Genomic DNA, 14,722 nt, shown 5'->3' on the forward strand with positions numbered 1-14,722 from the left:
AAACAACAAATAAAAGAAGAAAGGAACAGAAAATGGGAAGGAAAAAGATTTAAAAATTTGTGGGAATACAGATCAAAACCTTACACACACATTCATGCACAAAGGAAAAATATTTTTTTTAATGGATGAACTAATCAACAGGCAAAAATATTTTAAATTTTTTTAAAAATTTAAAAAACTTGCCGTCTTGTGGCAGGCTCTGTAATTGTCCCTCTAATCTAGTCTCTCCTGCAGAGCCACCTCTTTCACTCTCTCCTCAGTGTCCAGAGCAGGGAAGGATGAGGGGCAGAAGAGTTGGGTGGGGCTGTAGTCCTCCCCTCCCATTCTCTTATGGTCAGAGAGATCTCCCTTGGTGGGGAGGTGCAGGATTGCCTCTTCCCCAGGTATGTATTCACAGGGGGTGCCCCAGCCATGCCTATCATGGAATGGAGTTCTTCTATTGTGACCGATGTCCAAGCTCTGCCTGGGTTTGTCCCTTTCAGTCATGGCCGAGCTCTGTGCATCTGATGTTCAGATGATTGCTGAGGAGGAGGAGATTTGGGTCAGCCCTGGACTCACCAGTGATATCGTTGGCATCCTTCCTCATCCTTTTCTGGCCACATTCTTTGTCTTGCAGCTGGATCAGGGTTGGTGGTGGGGCGCCTGGAATTTAGCACTCATCAGGTCCCTCCAAAGTTTGTGCTTTCAGGATATTCCCTCTGGATCATGGTCAATCCCTGAGTAGCTGATCTGCCAGTCACAGAGATTAGGTCTGTTGCTCCATGGTGAGTAAGTCCTGTCCCACCTTCAAGATGGTGGTGGAGTGTTTCTCTTGTCCTCTTCCATGGGACTCTGCCTCTGGACTCCCTCCTCAGTCCCTGCAGCCAGTGCCCTGTCAGGCACTGAAGTGATGAGGCAAAGCCTGGAGCCAGCAGTCTCTCCTGCTGCTGAAGTGAGGCAGAGCCTAGGGTGGTAGTCTCTCCCCACCGCTTCATCACAGGAAATCTTTTTTCTATTTAAAAAAATGGTGCTCAGCTACTGTGACCTGGGCAGAGCCAGGGACCAAGCAGAGAAGCTGCAGCACCAGCTGTAGCACCAGGATCCTAGCCACTTGCTCACGAGTCCCACTTAGTCAATCTCTCCCAGCATTTTCTTCCCAGGAAGGGTTTTATTGATTTTTTTTAAAAAGTGGCACTCAGTTTCTGTGTTCTAGGAATCACTAGGGTCCAAGCCCAGAAGCTGCAGCACCAGCCACTGCACCAGGAAAACCCTGGCTGCTAGCTCCCTAACCCTCACTCAGTTAGCCACTCACATACCCACTCACTCACCAGCACATAGACAAAATTTTCCATACACTCACTCACTCACTCACACTTGGACTCACATAGTTAACTGGCTTGGCTGCCATCTTTCCAACCTCCTGGAACTTCCAGATTTGCATGGAGCCACATTTTTCTATGTAGTCCTCTTCTGATGGGCAGCATGGTTGGTCCATGTTTTTGCTATTGTGAATAATACTGCAATAAGCATGCATACACAAGTATCTTTTTTCATAGAGTGATTTGAGTTCCTCCAGATATATTCCCAGTAGGGAGATTGCACAGTCATATGGAAGGTCGATTTTTAGATCTTTTAGGAATCGTCAAACTGTTTTCCACAGAGGTTATACTAGTTTGCATTCCCACTAACAGTGTAAATGTGTTCCCTTTTCTCCACATGCTCTCCAGCATCTGTTGTTTTTTGAGTTATTGATGATGGTCAACCTAACTGGAGTTAGGTGGTATCTCAGTGTGATTTTAGTTTGCATTTCTTTGATGACTTGTGAGGCTATTTTTTCATATATCTGTTGGCTGCTCATGTGTCTTCTTTTGAGAAGTGTCTATTCATATATTTGGCCCACTTTGTAATGGGCTGTTTGATTTTTTTTGGCACATTTGAGTTCCTTGTAGATATTATATGTCAGGCCTTTGTCAGATATAAGTAGGCAAATATTTTTTCCCAGTCTGTGGGCTGTCTGTCTGCCCTCTTGATGGCTTCTTTGGCTTTGCCAAAGCTTGTCAGTGTGATAAGGTCTCACTTGTCTATCTTACCTTTTATGGCATGGGCACTTGGAGTTTTGATCAGGAATTGGTTGCCAGTTCCAATTTTCATATGGGTGTTTCTTAAGTTTTCTAAGGTTCTTATAGTTTGAGGTTTTATGTTTAGGTCTTTGATCTAGTTAGAGTTGGTATTTGTGTATGTTGAGAGGTAGAGGTCTTATTCTAATCTTCTGCATGCAGTCAGTCAGTTTTCCTAGCACAATTTACTGAACAGGTTCTCCTCTACCTAGTGGCTGGTGGTGGAGGCTTTGTCAAAGATGAGTTGGTTGGTGTGACACTTGACCAAATGGACTTAATTGACACATACATAACACTCCATCCAACAGCCATGGCATATACATTCTACTCATAACTACATGGAACATACTCTAAGATTGACCACATTCTCAGCCATAAATCAAGCACAAACAAATTCCATAAGTTTGAAATACTGCCAGGCACCTTCTCAGACCACAGTGGAATAAAAATAAATATCAACACCAAAAAAATTCTACCAAAACCCACAAAGACATGGACAGTAAACAGCATGATGCTAGACAACTCCTGGGTTAACATGGAAATCAAAAAGGAGATTAAGGGCAATGCCTTTGGGTCCCATCCCACTGTGGGAGCTTTTCTGTCCTCTCAATAAATCCTGCTTTCTCACACAAAAAAAAGAGAGAGATTAAAAGATACCTGGAAGCAAATGAAAAAGAAGAAACATATTACTAAAACTTCTGGGATGCCATGAAATCCGTTCTAAGAGGGGAATTCATATCTCTATGAACACACATGAAGCAAATGGAAAGATCACAGATTTGTTTAACAGTCTAACAAATCACCAGAGGAAGGTGGAAAAGCAAGAACACTGAAACCCTAGCTTCAGCAGAAGAATCCAGATCACCAAAATAAAAGCCCAAATTTGGGACATAGAAGACAAAAAGATAATACCAAAAATCATCAAAACAAAAAGCTCATTCTTTGAAAGGATAAACAAGATTGATGAACTCCTAGCTAGACTGATGAAGAAAAAGAGGGAAAAATCCCAAATAAACACAATCAGAAATGCAAAAGATCAAGTTACAACTGACCCCAAAGAAATACAAAAGATTATCAGAGATTATAATGTATACTTATATGGAAACAAACTTGAAAACCTAAAGAAAATGAAGGGTTTTCTGACATCACACTACCTCCCCAGGTTGAAACAAGAGGAAATCAAGACCCTAAATAGACCAACAACAATCCATGAAATCAACTATGTCATAAGAAAACTACCTACAGAAAAACCCTGGACTAGATGGCTTTCCAGCAGAATTATACAAATCATATAAGGAGGAACTGATACCTATCCTACTGAAAGTATTCCAGGCAATTGAGAAAGATGGAACTCTCCCCAAATCATTTTATGAAGCTAACATCACACTGATACCCAAACCAGGTAAAGGTCCAACAAAAAAGAGAACTACAGGCCAATATCCTTGATGAACATAGATACTAAAATTCTCAACAAGATCCTAGCAAACTGGATCCAACAACACATCTCAAAAATCATCCACCATGACCAAGTAAACTTTATTCCTGGGATGCAGGGCTGGTTCACCATTCTCAAGACAATAAACACAACTAAATACATCAACAGATGTAAAAACAAAAACCACATGATCATTTATTAAACGTGGAAAAATCTTTTGATAAAAACCCTCTGGCTGGGGTCAGTGGCTCAGCCTATAATCCCAGCACTTTGGGAGGTTGAGGTGAGTGCAATGTCTGAGCCCATGGATTCAAGACCAGGCCAGGCAACTTTGTGAGATCTCCTCTCTACAACAAATTTTAAAAAATTAGCTGGGCATGGTAGTACACACCTGTAGTTCTGGCTACTTGGAAGGCTGAGGCAGAAGGATTGCTGGAGACCTGCAGGTCGATGAAGAGATGGCCATGAGTGTATGACTGTGCTCCAGCCTGGGCAATGGAGTGAGATTCCAACTCAAAAAAAAAAAATCCCTGGAACATCTAGGCATAGATGGACATACCTCAAATAGTAAGCAATCAATGAGAAACCCACAGCCAACAAGATAAGGATGCCCACTCTCACCCTTCCTATTCAACATAGTTTTGGAAGTTTTAGCTAGAGCAATCAGATAAGAGAAGGAGATCTGAGGTATCCAAATAGGAAAAGAGGAAGTCAAGCTGTCCCTCTTTGGAGATGACATGATTCTGTACCTCAAAAACCCAAAAGAATCTGTCAAAAACCTTCTTGTACTGATAAAGGACTTTGGGAAAGTTTCAGGGTATAAAATAAATGTGCAAAAGAGAGTTACATTTCTATACACCAACAATAAACAACAGAAATCCAAATAAAAAGCACAAGCTCATTCACAATAGCCACAAAAGAAATGAAATACCTTGACATCTTCCTATCCAGACATGTGAAAGACCTTTGCAACAAAAACCACAAAACACTGCTCAGCAAAATCAAAGGTGGCACAAACAAGTGGAAAAATATTCCATGCTCATGGATTGGAAGAATCAACTTTGTTAAGATGTCCATTCCACTCAAGGCAATCTACAGATTTAATGCAATACCCATTAAATTATCAGCAGCATTTTTCTCAGTCCTGGAAACAACAATACAGGAATTCATATGGAAACATAAACAACCACAAATAGCCAAAACAATCCTCAGCATAAAAAAGCAGGAAGTATCACAGTCCCAGACTTTAAACTTTACTATAACACTACAATAATCAAAACAGCCTGGTATTGGTACAAGAACAGAAATATAGACCAATGGAACAAGATAGAGATTCCAGAAGCAAAATCTCAATTTTTCAACCAAGTCATCTTCAACAAAGCCTCCACCACCAACCACTGGGGAGAGAAGAACCTATTCAGTAAATGGTGCTAGGGAAACTGGTTGACCATGTGCAGAAGATTAAAACAAGACCCCTACCTATCACCATACACAAAAATCAACTCTAAATGGATCAAAGACCTAAAGGTAAAACCTCAAGCTATAAGAACCTTAGAAAATGCAGGAGACACCCTTATAGAAATTGGAACTGGCAACTATCCCCGCGTGGCCCAGGGTCGGTGGCTCAGCCTATGATCCCAGCACTTTGGGAGGTCAAGACAAGTAGATAGCCTGAGCCCGCGGGTTTGAGACCAGCCTGGGCAACTTGGTGAGACTTCTCCTCTACAATACAATAAAAAAATTAGCTGGGTGTGATAGTGCACACCTATTGTTCTGGCTACTTGGAAGGCTGAGGCAGAAGGATCACCTGAGCCCAGTAGGTGGACTCTGGGGTGGTCATAAGGGTGTCACTGCAATCTAGCCTGGGCAACAGAGTGAGACTCCAACTGAAAAAAAAAAGAAAACCCCAAGTGCCTGTGCTATAAGAGATAAAATAGACAAATGGGACCTCATCAAACTGACAAGCTTCTGCAAAGCCAAAGAAACCTTCAAGACAGTGGGGATATAGCCGACAGACTGGGGGAAAATATTTGCCAACTGTTTATCTGCCAAAGGCCTAACATCTAGGATCTACAAGGAGCTCAAACATGCCAGAAAGAAAAAACAAATAGCCCCATTACAAAGTGGGCAAAAGATATGAATAGAAACTTCTCAAAAGAGGTGATTTCTATTCCTAGTTTGTTGAGAGTTTTTAATCACAAAAAGTTGTTAATTTTTGAAAATTTTTGCATCTATTGAGATAATCATGTGATATTTATTCCTCCTTTTATGGTAACATAGTGTATCACATTTATTGACCTGAGTATGTTGAAGTATCCTTGCGTTCCAGGGATAAATCTCACTTGGTCATGGTGTATTATCCTTTTAATGGGCCATTGAATTCAGTTTGCTATTTTATCAGACTTTTGCATCCACACTGGTCAGTAATATTTGCCAGTAGTTTTCTTTTCTTATGGTGGCTTTCTCTGATTGTGGTATCAGGGTAATGTTAGCCTCATAAAATGAGTTTGGAAGTATTCTCTACTCTTCAATTTTTTGAAAAAATTTGAAAAGGTTTAGTATTAATTCTTCCTTAAATGTTTGGTAAAACTCACCAATGAAGACATCTGGTTCTGGGCTTTTTTTTGTTAAAAGGTATTTACTTGCTAATTCAATCTATTTAGTTATGTCTGTTCAGACTTTATTTCTTTAGTAGTAAGTCTTGGTAGGTTGTTTGTAGAAACTTATTCATTTCTTCTAGCTAATCTAGTTTGTTGGCATATAATTGTTCATAGTAGTCTCTTAAATTCTTTTTGTTTCTGTGGCATCAGTTGCAATGTCTCCTCTTTTATTTGTGATATTATTAATTTGAGTATTTTCTCTTTTTTTCTTATTTAGTCTAGCTAAATGTTTGCCAGTTTAGTTTATGATTTCAAGGAAACCATTTCTTAATTTTGTTGAATTTTTTAATAGTTTTTGTATTCTATTTTTTTGTTTTTGTTCAAATCTTTATTATTTCCTTCCTTCTGCTAACTTTGGGCTGAGCAGTTTTTCTTTTTCTATTTTTTAAGATGTAAAGTTATGTATTTAATATGCTTTTTCTTTTAAAAAAGATAGGCATTTATTGGCCAAACATGATGGCTCACACTTGTAATTTGGGAGACTGACATGGGAGGATCGCTTAAGCACAGGAGTTCAAGACCAGCCTGGGCCACATGACAAGACTTTGTCTCTACAAAAAGATCTAAAAAATTAACCAGGCATGGTGATGCACACCTGTAGTCCAAGCTACTTGGGAAGCTGAGACAAAAGGATCACCTGAGCCCAGGAAGTCAAGCTGTGGTGAGCCATAATCATTCCACTGCACTTCAGTCTGGGTAACACAATAAGACTGTGACCTAGAAAAACATAGGCATTTATTATTATAAACTTCCCTTCTAGGACTGCTTTTGCTGCATCCTATAATTTTGGTATGTTGTATTTTCATGTTCATTTGTCTTATTCCCTAACGTCTCTTTAAATCATTCTTTAACCCATTGGTGTTCAAAAATGTGTTGTCTAATTTCCACATACTTGTGGATTTTACATTTTTCATTATGCTATTGATTTCTAGTTTTTTCCATTTTGGCCAGACACAATATTTAGCATGATTTTAATCTGAAATTTATTAAGATTTGTTTTGTGATCTCTCATGTGATCTATCCTAGAGAATGTTTGGTGTATGCTTGTATATTTTGCTGATATTGAGTGGAATCTTCTGCATATTCTGTCAGGTCAATTTGGTCTACAGTGTTGTTATACTCTGCTGTTTCTTTATTGACTTTCTGTCTGTATGATCTATTCATTATTGAAAGTAAGTTATTAAAGTCTCCTACTACCATTGTATTGCTGTTGATTTCCTCCTTCAGTTCTGTCAATGTTTGCTTTATATATTTAGGTGTACTGATGTTGAGTGAATTTATATTTTTAATTATTACATCTTCCTGGTGAATTAACCTTTTATCATTATATAATATCCTTCTTTGTTTCTTGGGACACTTTTTGACCTAGAGACTATTCTATACTATGTAAACATGACCATCTCTGCACTTTTTTGGTTGTTGTTTTCATGAAACTTTTTTTGTTATGATTTTAAGTCCAGTTAGTTACCCTATGTCTTTTTATTGGGGAACTTAATCTATTTACATTAAAAGTTTTTTGTTTTTGTTTTTTTGCCGCCTGCACATGGTCTTTATTCCTCGTGTTTCTCTGACCCAAGTGGGGGTTTTGGAGGTTCAGCTTGGAGTACGTTTTCTTTTGGCTGATCCCCTTCAGCCCTGGGTTCAGTTAGAAGAGGAGGTAACTGTGTTGAATTCCCCAACCAGGCCTCAAAGGTGGAATCCATGGAGCACAGCAGCATGTTGGATGATGTGGAGAGTACGGCTGCACTCACTGACTGCAGAGTAGCCACCAGACTGCCCATGGCAACTCCACCCCGGTTGGCAATGGCTGCTAGGGACATCATCTTGGCTAACATGGAGGAGGCAGTGATTCCTGCCCCAGTGACACCTAGGGCACCGAGCGCCACAGGCACTGCCCCCACTGCCAGGGCTCCTCCGACTGCAGCAGCAGCTGACTGTTCTAGACAGTGAGAGAGAGACAGAGATAGAGAGTCAGACAGAAGGAAGAGAGAGAAAGAGAGAGAGAGAGACATAGGGAAGCAAGAGACAAAGGGAAGAGAGAGACAGAAAGAGGGAAGAGAGAGAGAAACAGAGGGAAGAGAGACAGGCAGACAGAGGGGAAAGAGACAGGAAGGGGTAGAGAGAGAGAGAATCTATTTACATTTAAAGTAACTATTAATTTTAAAAAATTACTGTGGCCATTTTGTTGTTTTCTAATTGGTAGTTCTTTTGCTACCCTTTTTGCATCTGTCTTCCTTTATGTTTCATTGATTTTTGTTGTGGTGGTAGATATGCTTAAATTTCTTTGTCTCTTTCTTTTGTGTAATTTCTATAGATATTTTCTGTGTGGTTACTATGAAGCTTACATAAAATATAGTTATAACAGTCTATTTTAAGCAGATTCAACTTAACTTCACTCACATACACGAACTCTACTCTTTTACTTTTTCCATACACATACACTTTATGATATTGATGTTACAATGTACATACATTCATATTTTGTATTCTAACATATTTTAATTATAGTTACTTTAATAATTTTGTCTTCTGAACTAAAATTAAAAGTTGCTTTACCCACCACTGTTACAATAATAAGATGCTCTATATTTGACTATATATTTACCTATGACAATGATTTTTATACTTTATCATGCTGTTGTGTCACTGTTTAGTGTCCTTTCGTTTCAGCCTGTAGGACTTCCACTCTCATTTCTTGTAAAAACAGATCTAGTGTTGAACTCCTTCAGCTTTTGTATCCCAGGGAAGTTCTTTATCTCTTCTTTATTTTTGAAGAATAGTTTTTTGTCAGATGTAGTATTCTTGGCTGGCAGTTTTTTCTTTCAGCATTTTGACTATATCACTTCATGCCCTACTGGCCAGCAAGGTTTCTGCTGAAAAATCTGCTGATATAGGAGGAGGGGTTCCTTTGTATGTGACAAGTGGCTTTTTTTCTGTTGTTTTCAGCAACATTCTCATTGCCTTTTACTTTGATAATTAGATTATGATTTATCTTGGTGTGGGATTTATCTTGTAGGTTTATTTTATTGAGATCCTCTAGGCTTCCTGAATCTGGATGTTTACTTTCTTTCCCAGATTTGGAAAGTGTTCATCCATTATTTCTTTGAGTGTGCTTTCTGGTTGTTTGTTTGTTTGGCTCACTCTTCTCCTGCCAAGACACCTATAATGTGTATTTTGGTCTGCTTGATGATGCCCCATAAGTTAATTAAACTTTCTTCACTCTTTTTTGTCTTTTGCTTCTCTGATTGAATGTTTTTTCAACGACTTATCCTTGAGTTGACTTATTATTTCTTCTGTTTCATCTAGACTGTTTTTGAACTTTCTAGTGAGTTTTATAGTTCAAATATTGCATTCTTCAACTCCCTGATTCCTGGTTGGTAATTTTTAATATGCATTTTCTATTTCATTATTGAATTTGTTGAGAAGCTTTTTAAGTTCTCACTTTGATCATGCCTTTCTCTTATCATGGTAAGAATCTTTGCTCATAAATCATTATAATTGTTGCTCATAATGAATAAAGAATTTACAAAGAATAAAAAATTTTCTGTGAAATAAATCATATAACTCCATTTCTTTTTTTAAAACATATTTTTTATTATAAAATTGTGGGGTACAGTTAAGGGTTAGGTATACAAATGTGCATCGTTCAGGCACCCTTGTTAATAAGGTGTGTCTCCCCATCCGCAGACAGATATTGACTACCCTTAGTCCCACATCCCTTCCCCTCCCGACGTTCCCATAGTATCCCACCACTGTCAGTCCTTTTTTTATAGTATTATGGTAGATGTTCAAGGGCCACTATATGAGTGAGAACATGTGATACTCAGATCTTTGTTTCTGTGAGAGATCACTCAGTATTATAGACTCTACTTCCATCCAGGTTGCTGCGAAATTCATGATTTTGTTCTTTCTTATGCCTGCATAGTATTCCATCATGTATATGTACCACATTTTTTAATGCAGTCCTCCTTTGATGGACAGCATGGTTGGTTCCAGGTTCTTGCTATTGTGAACAATGCTACGATAAACATTCATGTGCAGGTATCTTTTTGATAGAGTGATTTGAATTCTTCAGGGTATATTCCCAGTAGGGGGATTGCAGGGTCATATGGGAGGTCGATATTTAGAGCTTTTAGGAATCGCCACACTGCTTTCCACAGAGGTTGCACTAGTTTGCACTCCCACCAACAGTGTAGAAGTGTTCCCTTTTTACCACACCCTCTCTAGCAACTGTTATTTTTTGAGTTATTGATAATGGCCATTCCGACTAGAGTTAGGTGGTATCTCAGTGTGGTTTTGATTTGCATCTCCTTGATGTTTAGTGAGGCTGACCATTTCTTCATGTGTCTGTTGGCTGCTCGGATGTCTTCCTTTGAGAAGTGTCTGTTCGTATCTTTTGCCCACTTTATAATGGGATTGTTTGTTTTTTTCTTTTCAGCACGTTTGAGTTCCTTATAGATCCAAGATGTTAATCCTTTGTTGGACCTGGAGTTGGCAAATACTTTTTCCCAGTCTGTGGGTTGTCTGCCTGCTCTCTTGATGTTTTCTTTGACTTTGTAGAAGCTTTTCAGTTTAATGAGGTACCACTTGTATATCTTATCTTATGGCCTGTGGGTTTCGGGTTTTGTTCAGGAATTGGATGCCAGTTCCAATTTCCATAACGGTATGTCCTGCATTTTCTATGGTTCTTATGGTTTGAGGTTTTACATTTAGGTCTCTGATCCATTTAGAGTTAACTTTTGTGTATAGGAACAGATAGGGGTCTTGTTTGAGTCTTCTGCATGTGGTCAGCCAGGTTTCCCTGCACCATTTACTGAATAGGTTCTCCTCTCCCTAGTGGTAGGTGGTGGAAGCTTTGTCAAAGATCAGTTGGTTGAGAAATTGAGGATTAGCTTCTGGAATCTCAATTCTATTTCATTGGTCTATATGCCTGTTTTTGTACCAATACCAAGCTGTTTTGATTATTGTAGCTTTATAATAAAGTTTGAAGTCTGGTAATGTGATACTGCCTACTTTGTTTTGTTGTTGTTTTTTTTTTTTTTTTTTTTGCTAAGGATTGTTCTGGCTATTCTTGGTCATTTGTTTCCATATGAAATCCTGTATTGTTTTTTCTAGGTCTGAGAGAATGTTGCTGGTAATTTGATGGGTATTGCATTAAATCTGCATTAAATTGCCTTAGGTAGGATGGACATCTTCACAATGTTGATTCTTGTAATCCATGAGCATGGGATATTTTTCCACTTGTTTGTGTCATCTTTGATTTCTTTGAGCAGTGTTTTCTAGTTTGCATTATAAGGGTCTTTCACAACTCTGGTTAGGAAGGAGCCAAGGTATTTCATTTTTTGTGTGTGGCTATTGTGAATGGAATTGTGTTTTTTATTTGGGTTTCTGTTTGTTTATTATTGGTGTAAAGAAATGTGATTGTCATTTGCACATTTATTTTATATCCTGAGACTTAGCAAAAGGCCTTTATCAGCATAAGGAGATTTTTGACAGATTCTCTTGGGTTTTCAAGATACACAATCATGTCATCTGCAAAGAGAGATAACTTGACTTCCTCTTTTCCTATTTGGATACCCCTGATTGCCTTCTCCTCTCTGATAGCTCTAGCCAGGACTTCCAATACTATATTGAACAGGAAGGGTGAGAGTGGGCATCCTTGTATTGTTCCAGTTTTCAGGAGAAATGTTTCCAGTTTTTGTCCATTTTGGAGTATACTGGCTGTGGGTTTCTCATAGATGGCTTTTGTTATATTGAGGTATGTTCCCTGTATGCCTAGATGTTCGAGGGTTTTTATCAAGAAGTGGTGCTGGATTTTATCAAAAGCTTTTTCTGCATCTAATGATATAATCATGTGGTTTTTGTTTTGACATCTGTTGATGTATTTAATTACATTTATGGTTTTACAAATGTTGAACCAGCCTTGTATCCCAGGGATGAAGTCTACTTGGTCATGATGGATGATTTTTAAGATGTGTTGTTGAATCCGGTTTGCTAGGATGTTCATCAAAGATATTGGCCTGTAGTTCTCTTTCTTTGTTGGGTCTTTCCCTGGCTTGGATATCAATGTGATGTTAGCTTCGTAAAATGATTTGGGGAGAGTTCCATCTTCCTCAATTGTGTGGAATATGTTCAGTAGGATTGGTATCAGCTCCTCCTTAAATGTCTAGTAGAATTCTGCTGGAAATCCATCTGGACCAGGGCTTTTTTTTTTTGTAGGCAGTTTTCTTATTACGTGGTCAATTTCCTTGATTGTTATTGGTCTAATTAGGGTCTCCATTTCTTCTTGTTTCAACCTAGGCAGGTTGTGTGATGTCAGAAAGTCCTCCATTTCCTTAAGGTTTTCAAGTTTGTTTCCATACAAGTGTACGTAGTAGTCTCTAATGATCTTTTGTATTTCTTCAGAGTCAGATGTGACTTCATCTTTTGTGTTGCTGATTGTGTTTATTTGGGCTTTTCCTCTTTTTCTTGGTCAGTCAAGCTAGGGGACCCTCGATCTTGTTTATCCTTTCAAAGAACCAGCTTTTTGTTTCATTGATTTTTGTGTTATCTTTTTGTCTTCTATGTCCTGGATTTGGGCTTTTATTTTGGTTATCTGGATTCTTCTGCTGAAATACGGATTTTGGTGGTCTTGCTTTTCCAGCTTCCTTAGGTGACTTGTTAGGCTATTAATTTGTGATTCTTCCATTTTCTTCATGTACATTTGTAGGGATATAAATTCCCCTCTTACTGCAGCTTTCATGGTGTCCCAGAGATTTTGGTAAGATGTTTCTTCATTTTCATTTGTTCCCAGGTACTTTTTAATCTTTGTCTTGATTTCATCATTGACTCAGGAGTTGTTTACATCATGCTGTTTAGTGTCCATGTCTTTGTGGGTTTTAGGGGGACCTTGTTGTTCTTGATGTTTATTTTTATTCCACTGTGGTCCGAGAAGGTACATTGTAAAATTTCGGTTCTTTTAAATTTGCTTATACTTGATTCATGGTCAAGTATGTGGTCGATCTTAGAGTACATTCCATGCAGTGATGAGTAGAATGTATATTCTGTGGTCTTTGGATGGAGTGTTCTGTAGGTATCATTTGGTCAAGAGTCACATTGAGGTTTCAGATTTCATTGCTGATTTTTTGTCTTGATGATCTGTCTAGGGTTGTGAGTGGGGTGTTGAAGTCCCCAGCTATGGTGGTGTTGGAGTGAATATCTTTTTTTAGTTTACCAGAAGCTGCTTTATGCAAGTTGGTGCTCCTATGGTGGGTGCATATATGTTTAAGATGGATATTTATTGTTGATGAATTGAACCTTTTATCATTATGTAGTGGCCTTCTGTATCTTTTTCAATTTTTCATAGCTTGAAGGGTATTTTGTCTGAAATTAAGATCGCCATTCCTCCTTTCTTTTGTGCTCCATTTGCCTGAAAGTTTGTTTCCAATCCTCTTACTTTGAGTCTGTGAGTGTCCTTTCTAGTGAGGTGAGTCTCTTGAAGGGAAAAGATTGTTGCCTGGTGATATTTTATCCATTTTGCCATTCTATGTCTTTTCAGTGGTGCATTTAGTCCATTCACTTAGGCTAATTATGGAAATGCAAGAGTTGATCCTGTCATACGGTTCCTATGGAGTTGTTGTTCCTGTTTGTTTGTTGTCTTTCTTTTGGTTTTAGAGTTGGTTCATGTGTTTTTTAATCTTTTGCCTGTACTCTTGTGAAGAATGCTGTTGTTCTTTTTTCCTTTTCTTTTGTGTTCAGTACTTTCTTAAGTGTTTCTTGTAGAGGTGGTCTGGTGCCAGTGTAGGTTCTTAGGGATTGGATATCTGGAAAAGATTTCAATTCTCCCTCACTAATGAAGTTTAGCTTGGCTGGGTAGATTATTCTTGATTGAAATTGTTTATCTTTTAGTACTTTGAAAATAGGGCTCCAGTCTCTTCTAGCCTGAAGGGTTTCTGTAGATAAATCTGCTGATATTCTAATTGGTCTTCCCTGGTAGGTAGTCTGGTCTTTTTCTCTTGCTGCCTTTAGGATTTTTTCTTTTCTACCTACTTTGTTTAGGCAAATTATTACGTGTCTGGGAGTTGGTCTTCTCATTTATTGTCTTGCAGGGGTTCTCTGAATCTCCTGTGCCTGAATTTTTGCATCACTGATGAAATGAGAGAAGTTTTCTTGGATGATTTCATGAAATGTCTGTTCCAGTGTGACCTCTGACTCTCTCTCTGCCTCAGGAAGGCCAATTACTCTTAGATTGGGTCTCTTGAAGTAATCATTCATCTCGTGAAGGTCTTGTTCTGACTTTTTAAGCTTCTTTTCTATGTTTTTGACAGTTTGGGATAGTTCTGTGTTTTGGTCTTCAAGTTCTGAGATTCTTTCTTCTGCTTGACTAATTCTGCTTTCCCTGCTTATTAGTTATTTATTACCATCACAGAATTTTTTTACTGCTATTATTTCTGTCATCAGCTCTTTCCTATTTTCCTCTTGTCTCTCCTCAATTTTTTTAATTCTCTCTATTAATGCCTTGATGTCTGGGTTTGTTGCTTGTGACCAGTCAT

At 38.5% G+C, this 14,722-nt stretch overlaps 1 protein-coding gene across 1 annotated transcript in view; it reads right to left on the reverse strand.

Moving 5' to 3' along the window:
• Nucleotides 1-7,741: 7,741 nt before the first annotated feature.
• The window catches only part of LOC103269392 (interferon alpha-inducible protein 27-like protein 2), a 10,084-nt gene continuing 3,103 nt past the window's right edge, over nt 7,742-14,722 (reverse strand). Inside the window, exon 2 of the mRNA XM_021717057.1 lies at nt 7,742-8,130. Within this exon, the coding sequence (XP_021572732.1) occupies nt 7,742-8,130 (389 nt within the window). The remainder of the gene's footprint in view (nt 8,131-14,722) is intronic.

This window comes from Carlito syrichta, unplaced genomic scaffold (genome assembly GCF_000164805.1).
Source record: "Carlito syrichta isolate Samal-C Ts95f unplaced genomic scaffold, Tarsius_syrichta-2.0.1 Scaffold309203, whole genome shotgun sequence".
Lineage (NCBI taxonomy): Eukaryota > Metazoa > Chordata > Mammalia > Primates > Tarsiidae > Carlito > Carlito syrichta.